The following is a 24,345-nucleotide window of genomic DNA, read 5'->3' as shown; positions in this document are numbered from 1 at the left end:
AAGCATCCTTGAGCACAAAAAGGTGATCTCTGAGCATTTTTAGAGATTGTCATTTGCAAATTCTTCTCCTTTACACGTCGTCTAGGTGCCCTCCCAATATTGGAAAGGGTAAAAGTAGTGGGGGAAGAGCACATTCCCTACAATATTATTAACAATGTGGAGGACGATGCAAACTCCACGCTATACATATAAATGACACTTTTTTTTTTTTTGACAAGCACAAGCATCTTTGTGGACAAAATTAACTTTGTGCATTTTTAGAGATTATTATCTGCAAATTCTTCTCCTCCACACATCATCTAACTCCAAATTCTAAATCATTTGGCAAAGCCTTTAGAGATTTTGAGAAAAGCTTCAAGGAGGAATGCGACTAAGCCCTGAGAACAAGCTACTACATGAGAAAAGGTAAAACACCACTCCACTTTTGAATTCCATCTGCATAGTGAAGCCATCAAGGCAAACTAGTTGCAAATCAGAGAAATGATACTACTATATTCATCCAATGAAAAGAGGCAAAGCAGCACTTGTTCCAACATATCCTCCTATTACTGCAGTTTAAGAGACTTGATCCAGTCAAAAACTTGGCTCCACATTCAGTGAAAACAGCCCAGATCTTCAAAACATAAAATGATCAACCATGTAATTGAAATTTCTTCCGACAGTGCAATGCCTTAATTTTTGCCTGATGTTATCAAATACTTTTATTGAGGATCCTACAAGAAATAGCCAGCTTCTCACTATGCTGATAAACATTTTTGGAGTGCAGATCGTTTTGCAAGATCCAATGTAGATATCCTTGTTGGTGCGATTAAGAAAAGATCTTGTAATTTCGACATGTTTTCTTCGGGGATACTTGGTATTCCCAACAACTATATGACCATTTCCCACTTTCCTCAGCCTAGCAGCTATATCTCAAGAGGCATTTTTTTATTCTCAAACACTGCAATGTTTTCTACAAATGCTGTCCTGGTCTTGGTTGTACTAAATGCTGGAGAAGGTAACCCTTTCAAGCTGATCAAATGACGTTATCATGATAAAAAGAGCCTTGCATGTCCAAAAAGAGCAAGTAAATTTTTCTTCATCTTGTGCAATTTCCTTTTTTCACTCACGTTATCAAAAACCATTTGAATCTGCTTTAATTTACATTTGGGAAACCTCAAAGCGAGGAAAACCCACGAGAAAGATCAAATACGAAGGGAGGAACACTGAAGTGTTCTGTGATACGAAAGATCAAATACGAAGGGAGGAACACTGAAGTGTTCTGTGATGCGAGTGAATACACGGATCACACATTGAATAAAGTGATTCTTTCTGCAGAGATGCCATGTTGTTGCATCCTGCATTGAAAACAGTTGGGCATATCCTCCATTAAGTGCAGTACAAGAAGATATGGGCATATCCTAACATACATGTCGGCCAAGGCATTGCCAAGCATGATGTTCCTTTTCACTGGGTATACATCACACTGGGTATACATGTCAACCAAAGCATTGCCAAGCACACCGTCTTTTTCCAATGGCCCCTTACTAACAATCTCATTGTGCCTTTGTATTCCTTGATCGACAGTTTGCATGAAGTAAGATGCTGTCAAAATTCAACCACATATAAAGAAAAGCTCCCATCGGGGATATCTTGCAACAATGCGGTCGGAGGGATGACATTCCAGACAGGAGGGCTTGCCAAAAACTTTTTGTGCTCTCAAAAGTACATCACATTTTATAGACACATAAACAAAGGCATTGGCAAGCATGAGGGCGTGACACATCCCAGACGGTAAGCTCAACAAGAACTTGCTGTGCTTTCCGAAGTACAACACAATTGGTATATATGGATTAAAAAGTACACCCACTGAATATATAACTTGTCCTTTTTCAGCAGCCCTTGACTAATAATCCCATCATGCATTTGTTTGCCCTACCAAAAACATTGTTCATAAGGCCGCATGCCTTCAAAATGAAAGCATAAGAAACTGTGTCTAGAGTGCAGCTCACTTGCTTCGCATCTGCTTAAGACAGTCCAGCGCTTCTAGGCCCTGCCCCTGATGGAAGTATCCTGATATATGTCTATCAAAGCACTGCCAACCACAAAATCTTTTCTATATTGCCCATGCAACATCTTGTACAATGCCACATGCCTTCAAGATGCAAGCACAGAGTTGAAGGCATTTGAATTTTGGAGAGCCCCTTGCTTCGCATCTGCTTAAAACAGCCTGGGCCCTGCCCCTGGAAGTATCCTGATACATGTCGATCAAAGCACTGCCACAAAATCTTTTCTGAATTGCCCATGCAACATCTTGTACAATGCCAAATGCCTTCAAGATGCAAGCATAGATATGAAGGCATTTGGAGAGCCCCTTGCTTTGCATCCGAGGAAACCAACCTAGAGCTTTTGCCTTGCTAATGTTGGGGGCATACCTTGCAAAACGATGAGTGGTCCAAGAGACAACATCCCACACAGGTCGCTCAAAGTCACTTACTTTTTGTGCTCTAGCAGGTGCACCACACTTGCCATGCATACTAACCAATGTGCGCGTCACTTGCCATGCATACCAACTAATATGCTCTGTAGGCACGTGTCCTACTACCTAGACACACATCCTTAACTGAAAAACCATTTTTAAATTTGTTTGCCAATGTCAATGTCTTGCATAATGGCAGATGCTTTCAAGATGCAAGCATAGGTGAAGGATTTGGAAAAGGTCCCCGGCTTTGCATCTGATGAAAGCAACCTAGATCTCTTTGCCTTGCCAACGTTGAATATATCCTGCAACAAGTGCAGTTCAAGAGAAGACAAAAAGATCATCAGCTACTCCTTTTGCTCTGACAAGTTCACATACATACTGACAAACCTGTTCCAAAAGTATGCGTTCCAATTGCATTGGTACCGATACTTCTTCTAAGCACAGGTTTTTGCTGAGGCAAGCTTTTGAGGTTTCCTTCGTAGCTGTCGAGCGCATGAAGTGGGCTTTTTACAAAGGCTATGTAGATGTCCTTGCCCTGCTACGTGGATGCTTGAGGGAGTTTCGTTTCAAATTACACCACTACGTGAACAAATGTGCCATAGAAATACCTTGCTCAAAAGTGACTTGCAGACTTTTTTGGCCACCCTTACGATTATATTATGCTGATCTAACTCGGAACTTATTTAAGCATTTCTTGAAATCCTCTCATGCCAAGCTAGCATATTGATCTTTAAAAGCTATAGTTCAGGAATCAAATAACGAGCTGAAAATGGAGCTCTTTGACAATCGATCCAAATTAATAATTCAAGAAGAATCAAGTAAGTTATTTGTGAAATCCTTGTTGTATCCAAAGTGAGATGGCTGGTTCTAAGGCAGCATACCACCTTTTCTCATGTATATATGCTTTGTAAATTAGTGTCAAGTAAGGAACAATATGGTGTAACCCCTGGTTTTGTTAGATTTTTGAGTCAATAATCCATCATACTTTCCAAAAGGGCCACTTGACTGGTCACCTTCATCACAAATGTCCTGTAGTTCTTAGCCAACGCAAGAGTTCTTCTGCTGCAGAATCCATCGCTGCCTTGGTGGTTTTCCGTGAATCTCCTCTACACTGCACTTCTCCTACATGTGGCAGCTGCAACACAACCTGGTATGTGAACCTGTCACATGGGCCATCAGAAAGTATAAGTGCCACAGTGTTTGTTTTGAATCCAGCACACATCAAAGACATTCATATTACCATTTGTCATGAGGTGGACCCTCTTCATGAAAGCAAATGAATGATGGATGTTCCCATCTTTTCCTTGCACAAGCTTCATGAAGCTCTGCTCTTGGACGCCCCCTTGATATGATTTCTCTTGCACTCGCTAAATTTGCTGCTGTATTTGGGGGACTTACATAGAGTGAATCAAATTCTTTTCCAATGGAAGGATCATGTCCTTCATCTAGCCATGACATTGAAACTGAATTACCAGGAGCCTCCTCGATTGATTGCTCTGTACCACCCCCTAAATTACCATACTTTACATTCGCCTGTCCTTTTCCATCTGATAGCGATACAGAGATATGCTGAACACATGTATGCAGAGAGGGGCCAACATGTGTTGTGTGCTCATTATTGAAACAAGAACAGAACTTATCCTGTTCATTGCCCTTGTAGGTGTCATCACTATTTGTTTCGGTGGCATAACTTATGATTGCCATTGGAGTTCTCTCTATCTCAGTTTCTGTTACTGTGGAATCTGAGCTTTCAATCTTCAATGGTGGTTCAGATTTTGTAACATCTCCCACCATCATGTAATCCTGGATACTGTCAATATCAGTGCTCGCATCCTCCAACAGAAATCCTGAGGAGATATCTGTTATAATCGAGTTGCCAATACTCCCCAAGATAGCACTTCTTTCCTTTTCGACTGACATTTTCTTCGATAGGGTGCATGGCAAGTTTGACATTTTTTGAGAGCCTGGAGTTTTGCACTGGCTTGGGTGCACATAACCTAGAGCCTGCAGATTTAAATTAAAAGTCCTTAGAGAGCAACAAGCTGTCCAAAATTATTAAAAAACATAAGCTTGATTACCTTTAACTTTGCAAGACCATCAAGGGCAGCTTGTCTCTTTGCAGATCTTTTATCTTTAGATACCGCAATTCCTTCAACTACATGGTTGTTCACATGGATCTTGAAAGTAAACTGGATTTGTTTGTCACTTCTGTCCTGGCTTTTATAACAAGCAAAGTGATTGTGTTGACATAATTCTAGGAGCTCACGTACTGGATGAAATTGTATTTTGCGAGCAGATATTAAAGGTTGCAATATAGGCTCAAACACTTCCCAGACCAGTCCCAAATTGAATCCTCCATCCACTAGAATAGCACAAATCAAAGACTCAAGGATATCACCAAGGACCTGCATAACCCGAAAATATATCTTGAAATTTAGCTCGCCGAGGCCCACTGGAAGTCTTTGTTCTCAGTTCCTCTTTTATACAGGAACCTTGGGAGAGAGACACAAAAATCTTCCCACTTAAATAAAAGATTCTGCCATATCAGCACGTCTTGATTCACTTGCCGATTCAGAAAAAAAAAGTTACCCAGAAGTTCATATTAAACAGTCCTGCCTACCAAAAGTATGGGTCAGGTCTAAACTTTGGCAAAGCATTGCAGAAAGAATAAGGACGACTGATGTCATATGTGTGAACTGTCTAGTGTGAACAATCCATTGGTATTTGAGGAAAATTTCAAAAAAAAATCATCCGACCAGAAAATATGTTAAACTAACATAAAGTATTGGAGAACCTATCTTTACTCCAATACACGGAAAAACTATCTATACTCCAATAAACGGAAAAACTATCTATACTCCAATACGCGGAAAATATTAATGAGCTGAACTGGGACTGACAGGTTTTACATACATGCATCGCAAGAATGTGGTCATCGCAATAGGGTTTATCTTGCCTACATAGAGGCCTGGGACTGACAGGTTCTACATACATGCATCACGAGAATGTGGTCATCTCAATAGGGTTTATCTTGCCTACATGGAGGCCTGGGCATTCATTATCAAATGACCCCTTTTGTGGAAAAACTTTGAAGCACTTCTTCATAGAGAAAGCATCGAGGCACCACTCAAGCCGAGGGACAAAAGAATGAGACAGCCCTTTATCAAGCCTAGTGGATAATCGAGTAGGCTGGTGCGGATCCTTGCAAGGTACAATATGGTGGCCTAGGTGCAATACCCTTGTTGAGCTCAGATAAAGGGAGTCCTCCCACAGTCGCAAACAGTGTTCGGGAAAAATCATTTTCACAAACATACAAAAATCCCTCCAAGACAAATCTAAACCGGAAATTTTACAATACTAGCCAGCATTTTTGCAAAATTACACTATTTTCCATGTATTTTAAGCGGAATTTTCTCCTTCTTGCCCTCCCCTGAACCAGCTACTTTGATCTTGCAACCGGCTCAAGGCTAAGCTGAGGCACACTTTTCCCGAACACTGGTCGCAAGTGCTACTGCATCACATCCGCAGAAGAAAAAACAATGTCAAAAGAAGTTAGAACACCGTTTATCCATACAAACAACCACCCAAATGGGCTCCCATACCACCTGGTATAAGGGGACCAAAGCGTATTTGCCAATGGGCAGCATGAGGGAAGTTTTCCATGAGCCCCCACCAGACCTCATGATCAGGCATCAGAAGATCTCCCCAATGTGCTGGCCTAGATTTCTCAGTTAATGCAATAAGAGTGGTTGTCCCTAGGCGGATCACATAATGATGGCTGAAAAAAATTGCATCAAGGCACCGTATTTCTGTCCACTATGACAACAAGCAGAAATGACAATTACCATAAGAGGCCCAATCAATGTGAGCCCCCTTGCTTAGCTGTCCACCCTCTTGATTTTAAACATAAGAGTTTCAGTCAAGGGCTGATCCTCTATCTTATCAGCCCACATGCACATCAATACACAAATAAGAGAGCACCATAAAGGAAGACGCTTTAGAGACGCTGAGAGGGGCTTTTGTAACAATGAAACAATGAGACTGCCACCAAAGGCTATGATCCACCTCTCCATACCTGGGAAGTGTGTCAGCTAAAGCATAGTGCAAAAAAAGCTTCCAAGGCTCATCCCCATCTGTAGTAGGGCTACAGTGTCATTAGCAAATGACAGATGGTTAGTTACAGTTGAGCTGGGGTTCACAATGGACGAACTCTCGCCTCGCAGTGACACGTGGTGGGGATACAGGTGGTAGTCTAGCCGACACAGGGCCATATCACCACCACCACACTTTGGAGATAGACTTAGCTGGATTGGATATTTTGTGAGCCGTTGGTGGCTCTTTATGGTTGTATATATTCATAGTTGTTTTGAATCATGACGATCATCATCTACTGTGTACACTGTATGGTCGAGCGTCTTGCGTCTCGAGTCTTGAGTTCATGCACAACACTTCTGCAACGTCCCTGCACACTTGAGTCTCAGCACCCCTATTGTACCTTGAGTTGAGTTCTGGGCTTGGAGCTGAGTGTGCTGCCAGCCAGAGTTTGTACTGGTTCATTTGAGTTAGTCGAGTCCCATGGTGTTCAGGTTCTACTGATGAGTCGCCATGTTTGCTATGTTATTCATTGCTTACAGTGTTTTCATTCTGTTGGAGTGAGATTTCACGCATATTGCACTAAGGAGAACCAACTGTAGAGAGTACGACACACTATTTCCGCTACAGGTGCTCTCATTTTTGGCACGCTGGGTGGGACCTCAACTGAAGTCTCACTCCGTCGAGAGTAGAGTGAAGGAGCTAGCTGGTTTAAGCTCTCACCTGTGCTAGTTTGCTGGTCTCTACTAGTGTGGTCCAGCTTTCCCTTGACCAGCTTGTCTAGTCTCTTGTCCTGGTCTAGTAGTCTCTCATCCTTGTCTAGTTGTCTCTCGTCCAGGTCTAGCCAGGTGCTCTAGTCACTCGCCCTGGTCTAGTGGAGTCTGGACCAATGTTGAGTAAGTTAAAGGTCTTCGTGCTCAAAGCTTGGGTGGCTTCTGATTACTGCATGATACATACCAGGCAGTCAAAAGAGCGACAGAGTCCACTACTGAGTCCTCTGAAGTACTACCATCAGAAGCGCCAACCCTTTGTGCCCAGTAGAAGTCCCCCAGCCCCGTTAACCCTACCTTCCTACGTGGCTGCCTCCAATCCCTCAACCAATTCTTCACCTCCCAGGTCAGCTTCCCTAGTACAGTTCTCACCCACTATGTTACAGCAACCTCTTGAGCAACAAGCTCAAGAGCAGATAGCTATGGAGGAGCTTAGTCCTCGACCAACTTGTCTAGTCTCTTGTCCTGGTCTACTAGTCTCTCGTCCTTGTCTAATTGTCTCTCATCTAGGTCTAGCTAGGTGGTCTAGTCACTCGCCTTGGTCTAGTAGAGTCTGCACCAGTGTTGAGTAAGTTAAAGGTCTTTGTGCCCAAAGCTTAGGTGGGCTTCTGATTATTGCATGACACATACCAGGCAGTCAAAAGAGTTACAAAGTCCACTACTGAGTCCTCTGAAGTACTACCACCGGAAGCGCCAACCCTTTGTGCCCAGTAGAAGTCCCCCAACCCCGTTACCCCTACCTTCCTACGCTGTTGCCTCCAATCCCTCAACCAGTTTTTCACCTCCTAGCTCACTTTTCCCAATACAGTTCTCACCCATTGTGTTACAGCAACCTCTTGAGCAACAGGCTCAAGAGAAGATAGCCATGGAGGAGCTGACAAGCGTTCTAGCTAAGGTGAACATCAAGTTCCCGACTTTCAAAGGTCTCTCCCAAGAGGATGCAGCCGACCATGCTAAGAGATTTGTATCCCTTTGCAAGGTCGTGGCCTCAATAGAGAAGACGCCTACCTAGTACTCTTCCTCTCATCCTTGGATGGCTTAGCAGATAAATGGTACAGTCAGTTTGCAGAGAACCACTTTACGACTTGGGCCACCTTAAGAAAGTCCCTTGGTCTGAAAGCTTCGCAGAACTCATAACCAGAACAAAGTCTCTGGTCGCCAAGCTTCCCCAACAACCAGGCGAATTTATGGTTAAGAAGTGGGTAGAGAAGGCTCTACCTAAGACTTCTCAACAAAAACTTCGAGAGAGTCTCAGACCTGAAGCCACTCTGGAGGAGTTTGTTGCGGCTGCTACTAGGATAGAGGAGGCAAGGAAGCTGTTCAACAACTCTCCTCAGGTAGAGACTGCCTCTATATTATTGGAAAGTCTATCTGACCCCTTGACTTCTTTATGCAGGAAACTAGAAGCACTAAAGTTACAATGAGCTCTTTAGGAGGAGAGATCCTTCTCTCTTCGACAAGAGAAGCCTCCACATCACGAGGCTTTGGACCACATCAAGCACGAGCTAGAAGAGTTCAGGTCTCAACAAAAGACTAAGGCTATGGTCTGGTGTAAGCTCATGCCGCTCTCCAGGGCACCCAACACATGAATGCCCCCTTCGGGCTTATTGCCACTTCTATGAAAAATCTTGACATGAGGACAAGAATTGCTACTACCTGAAGGATTGTGGCAAATACAACAAAGTCTCAGTCCTACTCTCCAACAAAGGTTAGCACCTGCATCCAACATGGTTTTCCCCTATGGCTATCCAAACTACATGCCACCCTTGTTGAATACCCCTCCTATGCAAGGTATGCCAAGCACTTTTCCATCTCAAAGCTCTGTGTTTGACTCCCGGACCACGCAAAAGGCCTTTGCTGTGTCTGAGGACATACCCTTCGAGGAGCTTCCATCAGGATGGTTGCATGAAGAGTATGCTGATTTTCACATCGATCAGACACCAGCCCATAATGTCTCGAAGCTCCAAGAGGCGGCACAATCTTCCTCTTCTGATGCACCTTCGCCAGCTACACCTTTTGGCCCGATCAGAGAAGTCAACCTGGGCGACCCTGCCAAACCTCAGCCCATCCTCTTAGCCGCTTGGTTATGGGATCACCCTGCGCTACTCGATCAAGTAGTCTCTTTTAAACACTCTTTTAAAGATGTTTTTGCTTGGTCTTACAAAGATTTGGAAGGAATCCCACTAGAATTGGGTGTCCATACTATTCCTCTGGTTGAAGGGGCTAAGCCAGTCAGAGGCCGAGCTTACAAGCTCAACCCTAGGTATGCGGAAGCTGTAAAACTGGAGCTAGAAAAAATGCAAGAAGCAGGGATCATTGTACCCGTAGAGCACTCTGAGTGGCTATCACCCATGGTTATAGCACCTAAGAAGGTGACAATCTTCCTCTTTTGATGCACCCTCGCCAGCTACACCTTCTGGCCCGGTCAGAGAAGTCAACCTGGGCGACCCTGACAACCGTCGGCCCATCCTCTTAGCTGCTTGATTATGGGATCACCCTGCGCTACTCGATCAGGTAGTCTCTTTTAAACACTCTTTTAAAGATGTTTTTGCCTGGTCTTGCAAAGATTTGAAAGAAATCCCATCAGAATTGGGTGTCATACTATTCCTCTGGTTGAAGGGGCTAAGCCAGTTAGAGGCCGAGCTTACAAGCTCAACCCTAAGTATGCAGAAGCTGTAAAACTCGAGCTAGAAAAAATGCAAGAAGCAGGGATCATTGTACATGTAGAGCACTCTGAGAGGCTATCACCAATGGTTATAGCACCTAAGAAGCAATCCAATAAAATCCGAGTGTGCTTCGACTATCGCGCTCTGAACAAGGTAACAATCGTAGATGGTTTCTCCACACGCTTCATTGAACGTGTGCTCAAAGATGTGGCAGGGCACATACTTTACAATTTCATGGTGTAGCAGGCTACAGTGTCACTTTCACAGGACACACAGTTTGTACAGTTGGTCTGGTTTGGTTCACATTGGACGGACTCTCTGGGCTGGGTCACGTGGCAAGGATACAGACGGTGGTCTAGTGAACATCGTGGCCAGGTCATCACCACCACTCAGTTTGGAGATAGACTTAGATGGCTGACATTTATGAGCCATTGGTGGCTCTTTATGGTTGGACATATGAGTAGTAGCTGTTGGGTCATCATTATCATCTTCTTCATATATGGTCCAACATCGTCGTCTAGAGTAGAGTGTCTATACACACAACACGTTTGCACCATCCCTGCACATCTGAGCCTCAACACCCTCATTGTACACGTGAGTTCTGGGCTAGAGCTTAGTGTGCTGCCACGCCAGAGCCTGTATTGGTGCCTTTGAGATAGTCGAGTCCATCTGTTCTGGTCTGCTACTATGTCTCTGTGTTGATTTGCTGTTATCTATTATTTCCTGTGTTCTTCTGTTTGAGTGAGATGTCACGCACATTGCACTGAGGAGCACCCACTGTAGAGAGCACGACACACTATCCATGCTACAGGTGCTCTCACTTTTGGCACGCCCAATGGGACCTCAACTGAAGTCTCACTCTCTGTTGAGGTACAAATCGAGGAGCCAGCTCATTTTTACCTAGCCTCGCCTACTTCGCCTTGCACAATGCAACCTGCTGGTCTGGTCAAGTTTCGCCCTAGACAGCTTAGTCTAGCTGACCCAGTCTCTCGCCCTGCTGGTCTGGTCCTCTCTCGCTGTGGTCCAACCAACTCTTGTCCTGGTCTTGTCCTTCCTTGTCCTTGGTCCATAGCCCGGTGGTCTAGTCACTCGCCCTGGTCTAGTAGAGTCTAGACCGGTGTTCAGCCAGTCAAAGGTCTTCTTGCCCAAAGCTTGGTTGGGTTTGTGGTTACTGCATGACACATACAAGGCGGTCATTAGAGCGTCAAAACGCACTACTAAGTCCTCTGAAGTACTACCACAGAAGGCGTCAACCCTTGGTACCTAGTAGAAGTCCACCAACCCCATCACCCATACCTCCACATACGGCATCATCCATTCCTCCATCCGGTTCTACATCTTCCAGGTCACCTTCCCTAGTAAAGCTCTCTCCCATTTTGTTACAGCAAGCTATTGAGCAATAGGTCCCTGAGCAAGAGGCCATGGAGGAGTTGACCAGTGTTTTGACCAAGGTAAACATCAAGTTTCCTACTTTCAAGGGACTCTTCTCAGAAGATGCAGACGACCATGCAAGGAGGTTAGTATCCCTCTGAAGAGGTTGTGGTCTTAATAGAGAAGATGCTTATTTGGTACCGTTTCCATCAACCTTGGATGGTTTAGCAGACAAGTGGTACAGTCAATTTGCAGAAAATCACTTTCCAACTTGGGCAGCTTTAAGACAACAGTTCAGTGTAGCATTCAGGCCAGGTGACTTCCAGGAAAAGGTTTTGGATGAGTTGGCCAACATGGTGCTCCAGCCAGAGGAGACTTTTGCAGAACTCATGACTAAAACCAAGTCTCTGGTTGCCAAGCTTCCTCAACAACCAGGGGAATTTATGGTCAAGAAGTGGGTAGAGAAAGCTCTTCCAAAGACGTCTCAGTAGAAACTACGCGAAAGTCTTCAACCTGAAGCATCTCTGGAGGAGTTTATAGTGGCCGCTACCAGGATAGAAGGAACAAGGAGGCTATTCAAGGACCCCCTTTAGGTGGAGACTGCCTCAACACTCACGGAAAATCCCTCTGACCCCTTTCTTTCTTCATGGAGGGAGTTAGAAGCATTGGAGTTACAAAGAGCACTTCAAGAGGAGAGGTCCTTCTCTCTTAGACCGGAAAAATCTCCACAACAAGAGGCTTTAAAACAAATCAAGTGGGAGCTAGAAGAGCTCCGGGCACAGCAAGACACTAAGCCGCCAATGGTGTGGTGTACCTCTTGTCGCTCTCCAAGGCATCCTCCTCAGGACTGCCCACTCAAGCTTACTGCCGTTTCTGCGAGAAACCTGGCCATGATGACAAAGAGTGCTATTATCTGAAGGGAATGCGGCAACTACAACAGAGCCTCACCCCCAACCTTCAACAAGGGTTGACACCTGCATCCAACATGGTTTCACCCTATGGCCATCAAAACCCTATGCCACCTCTGCTGACAACACCCCCTATGCAAGGTATGCACAACAACTTTGCATCTCCCAACTTTTATCATGCTAATGCTCTTTCAGTTCCCCAAAGCTTCTATACGTCAACATCCGTCCCATGCAGCAAGGGCCGAGACCACCTCGCCCCTCCAATAGGCCCATTTTGTGCTACAGGTACGGGGAGTATGGACATTATCAGAGCAAATGTCCGTTGCCAGAAGGGTCCCCTCCTTGCCGACACTGCCCTGAAGCTAAGGATCACTATAGTAAGGACTGCCCAAAACAACGCGCATCCACATCTGCAAGCACAAGCCAGAACCAGCAAGAGTTTACATTCCCAAAGATCAACCTAATCACAATAAGCACCATGCCACAGGCCCCGCCTTCCACTCTTGTAGTGGCCTCTCAAGATGGGTTGAAACAGGTGGAAGAGCCTGCTGGTGGGCTCACACGGGCACAAAGAGCTGCTCTTCTCTTCCATTCCACAGGCCCCACCTTCCACTCTTATAGTGGCCTCTCAAAATGGGTTGAAACAGGTGGAAGAGCTTGCTGGTGGGCTCACACGGGCACAAAGAGCTGCTCTTGGTCTCAGCCTCCCTGACGGTCCAAGTTTTTCATCTCCAGTCACACAAATGAATCAACCTCCCCTAGTAGCTGACAAACCAGCAGGTAGTGCCAAGAGCCAACCTACCTCTCTTCTCTCAGATATTGATGGTGCCTTGATGGAAGCAGTAGAGGACTTGCAGAAGCTCAAGATACCAGAGCAAGCACTGATCAAAAGAGAGAAGCCTACAGTAGAGACTATCTTGAAAAACACCTTTTTAGCAAGTGTCATTGTACGACATGCTTCGACTTGATGCAAATTTTCGAAGTGACACCCTTTCCATCATTCAATCTCTGTATCCTGGTGCAAGGTCTAGTGGCGGGCACCTACCAGTGCAGCCCTTAGAGTCCTACATGATTTCATTTCCCATTGCTCCGCTCACTGATTACAGGAGTCCTCGTCTCGCTGCGTCTATTCTAGGGCGCGACTTCTCTGGTGTCATAGTGGATGGTGGGTCGGGTATCAACTTGATGCCGGAATTCACTATGTTGGCATTGGGTCTCCAGCCTACCCGGCCTGCTCCCTTACAGTGACTTTGGCAGACCAGAGACCTGTCTACCCTGTGGGAATAGTAGACAAGGTCCCTCTGCAGGTACATGACTTCACATTCAACCTAGATTTTGTTGTAGTTTGCCTCCCTCAGATAGAGGGCGGATTTCCATTACTCAATGGAAGACCATGGCTTCGACACATAAAGGCATTACATGATTGGGGAACTGATTCAATGTGGATACTTAGCCCAAGCTATCCAATGAAACCTTTTCGCCTTGAAGGGGGAATGGATCCGGTGGTGAATCATAGTTCTCTATCAATGGAGTCAACTCCCCAGCTGAACCAGCCTACTCCACCGGATGGACCAGAAGAAGAGCTGCTGGAGTGGTTGGAGGCTACCCACTCTATGTCTTGCTGTGTGGTCTCCATTCAAGCCTTGCCAGAGGATACACCACCTTCCAGTGTTGCTACAGTGGCTGAGCTGAGCCTAGTGCACCGACTCACCTAGCCCCTCAATAGAAGCCTTTGGACTTGGTGAGCCTATCAAAGACCATAGAAGGGGTAAGAAATCTCCTTTACAAGAGTTCACCCACGCCACACCCTCAGCCTCACCTGTGTCTAATACCCTACCCCAGTCCAAGCTATCCTATGTACCAGATGAACTTCCCTTCGATGAGCTTCCACCGGGATGGTTACAAGAAGAGTATGCTGAGTTCAATATCGACCAAACGCGAGCTCATGATGTTTGGAAGCTCACATAGGCGGCAAGGTCTTCTCTTCCTATTGCATCATTGCCAACTACACCGCCTGACCCCGTCACAGAAGTCAACCTAGGTGACCCTGACAACCATTAGCCCATCCTGTTAGCCGCTTGGTTATGGGATCATCCCGCGCTACTCGACCAGGTAATCTCTTTCATGCATTCTTTCAAGGATGTGTTTGCCTGGTCTTACCACGATTTGGAAGCGATCCCAACAGAATTAGGAGTTCACACAATCCCTCTAGTTGAGGGGGCTAAGCCGGTCAAAGGACGGGCTTACAAACTCAACCCCGAGTATGCAGAAGCAATCAAAGTCGAGTTGGAAAAAATGCAAGAAGCAGGTATTATTGTGCCAGTGGAGCACTCAGAATGGTTGTCCCCTATGGTTATCGCTCCCAAGAAGCAGTCCAACAAGATTCGAGGTTCGAGTTTGCGTCGACTACTGGGCTTTGAGTAAGGTGACAATCCCAGATGAATATCCAACCCCTTTCACTGAGAGAGTCCTTGAAGATGTCGCTGGGTATGTACTGTACAGTTTCATGGACGGGTTAAGCGGCTACAATCAGTTAGGAATACATCCTGACGACTGTGGTAAAGATAGCTTTTGTCACTCCATGGAGAATTTTTATCTACATCATATTTTGTCCCCTGCTCAACGACAATCTCAGAATCTTCATGGATGATTTTTCCACCTTCTCTGGCGCCCAATGTTCCACCCCAGTGGAGAACTTGGAGGAGCACCCGGATCAACTCTCTGCAGTCTTCTCGAAGTGTCGCGAGGCACGCCTTAAGCTCAATCCAAACAAGTGCCACTTTTTGGTGACTCAAGGTGGGTCACCTCTTTAGCATCCCACCCTTCCATTGTAGGCGAACACTACTTGCTTACAAGATAAAGCACCTGCATTTCAAAGATCTCTGTTGGTAGCTCCTGCTGTTCTCTCCAAGCTACAACAGCATGTTGCATGTTTCTTACATGTTCCCTATACATCACAAACTTCTTAGACAGCTTCCATGCCCTTTTCTCTGCTCTCTTCTTGCTCTGCAACCAATGTTGCTGTTGCCTAGGATCCACTAATTCATGACCCTCTCTCTCTCTTCTCAAAATAATATGCAACTTTTCCAGCTCTGACTCCATGCTTTGCACCTGTTACACCTGAGCTTGCAGGTCTTCCTTAAGTTTCTCCTTCAGCCCTTGCTGCTCTACCTAGTCCTCACCCCCCTACAATACTGCCCTCGCCCCTCGCCCCCTATCATATCTGATCCCTCGCCCCCCTATCTAGGTCTCGTACCTACTGCCTCGCCCCCCTATACTGCCCTTGCCCCTTGCCCCCTACCCACCTGGCCCAAGCCTCGCCCCCTACCCACCCTGCCCAAGCTTCACCCCCTACCCACCTGGCCTCGCCCCTCTCCCCCCCCTACCCACCCCTCGCCCCCTGCCCAAGCCTCGCCCCCCCTTACCCACTCTTCGTCTCTTGTCCTCGCCTCTATCCAGCTCTCACCCCCTTGTTCCTATTTACCCCTCGCCCTCCCACTATCGGCCCTACCCGCCCCTTCCCAACTGTTAGCCCTCGCGCACCAAACCGCCTATTGGGCCCTGCACGCCCCTCGATCCACACCCTTATTGAACCCGTGTAGCTGCATCATTGCAAGCTGCAAGCAGGCAGCAGTTGCCAGTGTTCGTGTTTGTGTCCATCTGCAAATTTCACCCATCGCTCAATGTTTATGATTTTCAGATTTTTAGCAGATCAAGTTTCTGCAAATTTCACACATCACTCAGATTTTCAGATTTTCAGCAGACCAAGTTTCAGCAGCACTAGAAATAGAAATCAACAGTGTGCGTATACAGATTGTTGACTGACTGCATACTGATCGATGTATGATCTAAGGGGATATTTTGATGTATGCTCTTATGCGGATTGACAGTATCTAGCTTGTATCTAGCTAGCTTGCAATGAGGTAACTGTGTATGCTCTTGGGGTTTGAAGTATATTGCTATAGCTAGTCCGTCAATCAGTGTCGTCAGGTGGCTATGGCAAGAGGCAAAAAACTGTTGCTGAGGAAAAGGCCTCAACCACACATGCAGACCAATTATGAAACTGAAGCGGAATCAAATCCTAGCAGCCATGGGGTCACGGATATGATGTCCAGTGCCCCATCTGACGAAAGTTACAAGGCCTCTGTATCAGATGCAGATTCCAACTCAGGCTCAGACAGTGGTAGCTCAAGTGCACAGGAGAAGGATCCAAAAGGGAAAAGGAAAGTAATGAGTCACCTGATCAGTCATGAAATTGCCAAGCCTGACAAAACAAAACACAAAACAAAATATTTCCTCAATTTCCACATGCAGCAGTCCAAGCCATCTCTTACAAATGTTCTCTCACATGACTGATTGGACAACTTGGGTGTAACATCGCTAGCTAAAGCTGTCCTTCTCGATGACATACCTGTCGGCATGATTCACGAAATGCTGAAATTTTTTACCAAAGTCAGAGGACACACTTTGACAGCGACGCATCTAGGACATGCAATGGGGATGACCAACTTTCCCTCCTTGCAGCTGAGTACTAGGTCATATTCAAAGCTCTCCAAAGCTGCTATCATAAAGGCATGCAAGGCATTGTTCGAATCGGATCATCCGAATCTACAGCATCACAAAGCTCTCTTAGCAATATTCAGATATTATTTTTTAGTGAGAGATGCTCAAGGACCAAAAGGGGAAATGCGAAGTACCTACCACATTCCCACAATGTGATGGTCTTTACTGTTTAATCAAGAACATACCTTGTGGGTTTCGTCAGATCCTCTTTACATCATTACAGACCAGGGCCAAAAGGTTTAGAGCACAAGTACAGTCACCTCAATCTAGCTTCCAATGTTTTGCCGTGCCACTAGTGGCTTGGGTGATGAACATCCACATCAACCCTCTTGAAGTGGACGAGGATGCAGCATTGCCATCGCAAGCAGAAAAAAGTCTCTTGGCACACTTGATCAAAAGAGGAAACAAAAGAAAAGAGTCAAAGTGGTAAAAGATACGGCAGAGACACTATCACCTCTGCCATTTTTAGAGAGCCAGACTCGGGTGACGCATCCTCCACGACGTCCTTCTTCTACCTCCATCCCCGTCTCTACAATGCCAGAGGCCGTCGGGAGCTCCGCTGTTCTTGGTACGCCCACTCCTGTTACTGAGGCGGTCTCTCTCTCCCAGGTACCTCTCCCTACTGCTCCCATCTATACTCCTACCACTGTTACCACACCCTTCTCACCACCTGTGGTACTCTCGTCATTCTCTCCCATCTCCAGCTCACCCATTGAACCTGATACCAACTGTCACCCCGACATCCACTACAGTGCCTCTTGGGCACCCTACTACTGTCACCCCGACCTCGACTGCAGTGCCTCTTGGGCACTCTACACCTCCAGGTGCTACTGATGCTTCTTCCAGTGAAACAGACTACCTCTTTGTTCAGAATCTCTGAAGAGAACTTGCAAGAGTCAAGAAATGCTATTGCAATGATTGAACTTGGTGCCGAGAAATTAGCAGCTACCCACCAAAAGCGCTCGGCCACATATGCGGCCATGGAAGGCTGCTTGCGAGTTGCAGAGAGAGAGAGAGAGAGAGAGAGAGAGAGAGAGAGAGAGAGAGAGAGAGAGAGAGAGAGAGAGAGAGCTTTATTAACGTCTACTAGAGGCCGAACTCGACCTATGAGACAAAATCGATGTACAACTGTCAATGCCCTCTGGGTGACCAAAAAAAGGACAAAATATAACATGAAATAAAATAAAATAGGACTGAACTAGTAGGATAGGAGTGATGAGTGGAGAGAGAGAGAGAGAGAGAGAGAGAGAGAGAGAGAGAGAGAGGGGCTAAAAGAGAAATGAAATGAAATGTTATATTAACGTCTTCAAAAGGCCAAAGTGACCTATGAGACCAAAAAGTTACAATGCGGTGTATCTGATACAAAGTCAGATTGACAAAATTGACAAAATAAATTCAACTAGGATAACAAAATATAAATATTGCGGAATCCTAAACGAAGCTGATAGGTGTGAAAGGTCAAAGGCGCGAAATGTGTGAACTAAGCAGTACAATGTGTAGACAATATGGGAGGGAAGTAGAGATCCATCTTCATAGAGATCCACCCTCATCTGCACTCTGGACGATGAAAAAGTATGGCTCGAATCCTTTGCTGTAGCCTCCTTCAAAACTGTGTAGCTCCTCTTCTCCATCGGGGTCGTCTAGATCTCCCTAGCTCCAATGCTCGGTCTATGAGAATGCCAGTAGTGCGGGTAGACCTCTCCACTGTTGGCTGCTCCTCTGTCTGTTCTTCTGGGTGTACAATATCTAGTGTAAAGAAATCTGTGATCTGTCTCTGGGGTTGTCTCTCATTAGCTCTCCTAAGTAAAGTTTCTCTAGCTTGTGTAACTCAAGTAGATATAGCCCCAGACATCTCTGATCTTCATAACTCATGACCCTAGATAGAGGCCCAAAACCTTCTCTGAATAGACAATGAAAACATCCTCGTATCTCATAGTACACTGTGCAATGACATATGTAATGTACCTCTGTCTCTGGCTCTAGATGGCATAAGCGGCATATCCTGCTATCTGCTGGTGTCCCTCTGAATCTACCAGTCTCAATCTCGAGCTGATGTGAGGACGTGCGTATCTGGCCAATGACAACGCAAACCATGAGAAAGATGCGTATCCATATAGCTAGGTCGAATCACAAACCCATCCCCCGTGAGGTGGAGAAGATGCTCTCTATAGAAAGCCATCTTTGTGCCCAACTCCTGTATCGGCTCTATCCATGTCCTCCTCGTGTCCAACTGGATCAGATCTTGACCAATGAGTCTATTAATCTCTACCCGTGTCAGAGACCTCAAGGGTGCCTGTAGAGAGTATTGAAAAGGAGGCAACCTGTCCATAGTGAAACCATGTGTCTGAAACCATGATGACATCTGTGCATACCAGCATGATGTATCCCCATTAAGAGCTAATTGTCTGGAGGACTCTAGAGCCATCCTGGCATATCTCTCTCTGGTAGTATCCCACAGACTGTGTACAAAGGAGACTGATCTGGTAAGCGCCTCAATCTCCATAGGGGGGGCAACTAATTCCGCTCGAATGATGAGAGAGAGAGAAATGAAATGAAATGATATATTAACATCTACAAAAGGCCAAAATGACCTATGAGACCAACTGATTACAATGATGAGTCTAGTACCAAGTCTGGGTACAAACAAAGAAAACTACAAACAAGGAAACTGATAGGAGTGCTACCGACTCCTATGGGTGGCTGGTAGGCTGATCAATGGTATCATGCCATAAAGGTACAAAGTGGGGATAAATGTCACCATGATACAATATAACAGTAGTATGAAGCCTATCCTGATCGACACTCTGGGTGTCGTGCTAGAATCCTGTGGATCCTCTGCCGCAATCTCCGCCGGTGCTACGTGGAGAGAGAGAGAGAGAGAGAGAGAGAGAGAGAGAGAGAGAGAGAAATGAAATGTTATATTAACGTCTTCAAAAGGCCAAAGTGACCTATGAGACCAGAAAGTTACAATGTGGTGGATCTGATACAAAGTTAGAGTAACAAGATGATAAAATGACAAAATGACAAAATGAAATACTATGGAATCTTGAACTGCTAGGTGTGAACTACGCAACTAAACAGCTAGCCGGGATAGCTAGATCACAGGAGATCCAGCATCGGTCGTTGGCGGATCTCATCAATCTCCTCCATGGTCAGTAGTCTGACCGGGCGTCGTGCATGTCTGAGAGAGAGAGAGAGAGAGAGAGAGAGAGAGAGAGAGAGAGAGAGAGAGAGAGAGAGAGAGAGAGAGAGAGAGAGAGAGAGAGAGAAAAGATGCCAAAAAAAAACTGTTTATAGAAAGTTAACAAAAGTCCAATAGTACAGGAAAAAGATTTAGAATACTTACTTATGATGACACAATTGATATAAGCCATAAGAAATCCAACAATTAAGACCCACAAGATTGGAACAAGACCCGACTTTGTTAACCTTCCTAACCCACTCTTGTTATTGCTTCGGTTCTGCAAAACCCTCCTTGCATTGGACTGCATAGGCAAAAGCAGTGGGAGAATAACAAAATAAGCAAGTATAGAGATGAGCCTTCAAAACACAAGACATAGTTACTTACCAAAAACAAAGCCACATGCTTGTGGCCTTTATCAGAAGCAAGCTGAGCTGTTGTACACGTAGTGTAGTCGGTAGCGATCAAATCATCCAATGTCCTTGCTTGGACCAGCACAGATGCTACCATTTTCGCCCCGCGTCAGGCTTTGCATGTAAAGTCCCAGATAATTGATGACCTCAAAGCTCAAATGCAAGGATTTCTCAACATGCTAGTCCAGGGGGACATGGGGTTTTAGCAGCAACCTCAGGCTACCATGGGATATGGGTGGGCTCGTCCCGCGAGATCAATACAGACGCCCATGGGATATGGAGAGCACACTCATCGACAGATTTGGGGAGGTGCTCCATCATAGCAGCAGTTTGACTACTTCCCTCAGGGATTTCAGTAGCCTAGCACCTTTGGCTCCTTACCACATATGTCATCCTCAGGGACGGCTCCGCGGGCGCACATCGACATGGGTGTGCGAGTCGGCGGCCTCAGTACACTTCAGGCTAGTACTTCCATCCGCCGAGCAGCAAGTGGCTGCTCCTTTCGCTGAGAGTCGGTTTGTGGAGAGCACTCAATAGAGTCCAAATTTTCCCATCAATCTGATGGCTCCACCTCCAGAGTCTGATACTTCAGGTGCAACAGTGGCCAAAACTCTATCTCTTGGATGACAGAATCGGGAGCTCACCATTGTACAGATGCAGTACCTAGTGGTTTTCTTTCACAGTTTTTCAGTATTCCTCTCACCGAGACGGTGAGCGGTCTTGTGGCGGGCAACCTGTAAGCAGGCTACAGTGTCACTTTCACAGGACACACAGTTAGTACAGTTGGTCTGGTCTGGTTCACACTGGACAGACTCTCTGGGCTGGGCAGTGACACGTGGCAAGGATACGAACAATGTTCTAGTGGACATCGTGGCCAGGTCACCACCACCACGCAGTTTGGAGATAGACTTAGATGGCTGACATTTATGAGCCATTGGTGGCTCTTTATGGTTGGACATATGAGTAGTAGCTGTTGGGTCATCGTTATCATCTTCTTCATATATGGTCCAGCGTCGTCGTCTAGAGTAGAAAGTCTATACACTTCACGTTATGGCTGACCATCTCTCTCGCGTTCACACAGATGAGGAAGCTACAGGGATTGCTGATGACTTTCTAGATAGTAGTCTCTTTAAGGTGGATACAATTCCGGAATGGTACGGCGATGTCTTGCATTTGCTATCCACTAGCCTGTACCCAGAGAATGCATCTCCCTTGTAGAAGAGAAGATTGTTGTTAAAGTCTCGACCATTTACTCTGATTGGAGGCCAGCTCTACAAGTCGGGACCGGATGGTGTTCTGAGGCGGTGTGTCTCCCCCCATGAAGTTGAGCATATTCTTGAGGATGCTCATAATGGTCCCACTGGTGGCCATTACCCTGGTCACATCACCACCCAAAAAAATTCTACAGAGTGGTCTCTGGTGGCTTTATGTATTTAGGGATGCAATAGCTCATATCAAAGTTTGTGATGTTTGTCAGCGTTGTGGACCGAAACCAAGTAAGCAGTTCAACCATCCTCTGCAGATCTCCATGGCATGGTTACCCTTTGAGAGATGGGGTTTAGATTTTGTAGGTCCAATTTTTTCCCCGTCTCAACCAGGTAATCGGAAGTATCTCCTTGTGGCTACAGATTATGCAACCAAGTGGGCAGAGGTACTGGTAACAACTGATTGCACTGGCAATACTGTAGCAAAGTTTCTGTATGAAAATATATTGTGTAGGTTTGGGTGCCCCCTTACACTCACCAGTGATCGGGGGCAGTCACTTTGTCAATGAGTTGATTTCGACTTTGCTAGCCAACTATAAGATTTTTCGGTGCAAATCTTGCGCCTATTTCCCTAGAGGCAATGGGCAAGCCGAGAGCACGAACAATGTTCTTATTGCCCTCCTTCGGAAAGCATGTCATCTCCATCCCGCTTCATGGGCTCAAGCTACACGACACCCTTTGGGCATACCGCACTTCTTTCTAAACCACAACCACTCACACCATGGGGTTTCTTGTGTAGAGGCATCTGTGACCTAGCCTTAACAATCAATGGTGTCCATTACCCTCTTGTAACATCTCCCACACGTGAGATCCATCAGTATGGCTGTTGACTCTCTTTTCTTTCGATAAAAAATAACTTCCATTAGATTAAACACGTAGGGAAAAAAGCTCACAAAGAAACACATCAGCAATGCCACAAGAGTGGTATGGCTTAAAGCCTTGAATGAATAAACAACCCGAGGACCTATGCCTCACAGACATCTGAATACCAAAAGTCAAGACGCCTCTACACCCTTTCAGTTCCATCACATGCCAATACTCCAAGGAAGGAGTATCTTTTTTACTTTAGAGGGAGCCTCAAGCAAAAGACAGTTGAACCTTGGTAGCCTCTTGATACAATATGAGAGACACTAACATAAAACAAAAAGATCAATAATCACCAAGTTGATAGTGAAAACCTACCTGCAAAACTGACACAGAAAGCTCTTGAGACCCAATCTAATCCTAACAAATTCCAGTGAGGCAATAGCTGGCATCATATTACTGCTTTGCAGAACTGAAAATTAACTGCCAATTCCAACTGCTACTATGCAGGTGATCTGAATAACTCTTGACCCTCGAAGCACCAAAAAGACACATTAAGGTACCTTCAAGCACAGATGATACTCACTTCAATAAGTTACAAGGTCCAACGCTGACTTACCTTAGGGCATTTATCCCCTTCCCAGTCTCCAGTTATTCCATACTGTGAAGTAATGAACTCGTTTATGCATTTAGAAAGCGCTACAGAATTGTGTATAAGATGAGAATAAAGTTTCCTCTCAATCACAATTCTTGCAAAGCTTTCATTACTAACGATTGCGGCCCTTAAGTCGGTTAGTTCTCCAGGTTTTGAGTCTTCAAATTCTCTGTACAGGTGTTGAGTGATGAGAAAATCCAGCACAGAATCACCAAGAAACTCCAAGCGCTACATCAAAAATAAGTTTTAACTAATTAGATTAAGACTTCCAATGCTTTGCAAACACACAACAAGAAGCTTCAGCATCACCTGATAGCATTTTCCAATATGATTCGAACAGGAAGCATGTGTAAAAGCTTCAATAAGAATTCCTTTGTGTCTAAAATTGTAGGATAGAAGGCTTTCAATTGCTTCAATATCGATTTTCTTGATCAAGGATAGGTTGATTTTACTTAAAGACTGTACCCTAAATATTTGCAAGGGGTTGACAGCTACCTCCATTCCAATGAATTTCATGAAAGCCAAAGCAGCATGCTCACTACCATCCTCTAGATAAGCACCAATCAATGCTTCGATAGCATCTGCAACAGTTTTCCGCTGCATCCATCTGTGACGCTTGGTGCACACCACAAAGGGTTTCCCTGTAATGTCTTTGCTTGATTTTCCATGCAAATCCATGACGTTGCTTTTGTTACATAAATATTTGCTTGGATAACAAGGTGCTACCCATTGTCTAGGATCGAAGAAAAAATCCCGAATATAATCCTGCCAGGCATATCACATAAAGCAACAATTTCATCAGTTTCAACAGTTATCCGCATGCTGATTGCCAATGAAAGTCATGGCAGAAGTCCGTAAGGTCGCTTTTCATTACGAACAGGAGTTTTGCAGGCCTAAAAGCAGTTCTTAAATTTCATCCTGAATGAATAGGACCACTTAAGTAGCTGAAAATTCAGCCAAAAGCCTTGTCCTGAAAACAAAGACTTGTCTAGGCAAAAAATAGAAACAGGCATCAGATCTTTCTGTTACAATCATTGACACTTTATATTAGAACTTTTCTCTTTGACAGTTCATGTGATAGTAGTTTCTGCTAAGCATGCTGTAAATATGTCCTTGCAGTAGTCCAAATTGGCCAGAAAAAGGGACTTCGAAGAAAGAATTGATGATGATGATGAGGATGTAGGGTAGGTCTACCT

The 24,345-nt window shown here is 45.3% G+C and overlaps 1 protein-coding gene across 9 annotated transcripts in view; it reads right to left on the bottom strand.

Moving 5' to 3' along the window:
• Positions 1-1,769: 1,769 nt before the first annotated feature.
• LOC147448193 (endoribonuclease Dicer homolog 4-like) overlaps positions 1,770-24,345 on the bottom strand; it is a 191,411-nt gene continuing 168,835 nt past the window's right edge. For 8 of the 9 annotated variants that reach the window (XM_086524069.1, XM_086524064.1, XM_086524066.1 and 5 more), the window contains 5 exons: positions 23,459-23,914; positions 23,114-23,377; positions 4,540-4,866; positions 3,702-4,465; positions 3,160-3,621 (listed from right to left, as the gene is read on the bottom strand). In XM_086524069.1, the coding sequence (XP_086380195.1) occupies positions 3,480-3,621; positions 3,702-4,465; positions 4,540-4,866; positions 23,114-23,377; positions 23,459-23,914 (1,953 nt within the window). In that variant the 3' untranslated portion in view covers positions 3,160-3,479. Of the gene's footprint in view, positions 2,764-2,848; positions 2,997-3,069; positions 3,129-3,159; positions 3,622-3,701; positions 4,466-4,539; positions 4,867-23,113; positions 23,378-23,458; positions 23,915-24,345 lie in introns of those variants that run through there. The other variant, XM_086524071.1, reaches the window with a different exon arrangement.

The sequence above is a fragment of the Adiantum capillus-veneris genome, chromosome 11, assembly GCF_014529385.1.
Source record: "Adiantum capillus-veneris isolate H3 chromosome 11, ASM1452938v2, whole genome shotgun sequence".
Lineage (NCBI taxonomy): Eukaryota > Viridiplantae > Streptophyta > Polypodiopsida > Polypodiales > Pteridaceae > Adiantum > Adiantum capillus-veneris.
This window is presented reverse-complemented; position numbering and strand designations above follow the sequence as displayed.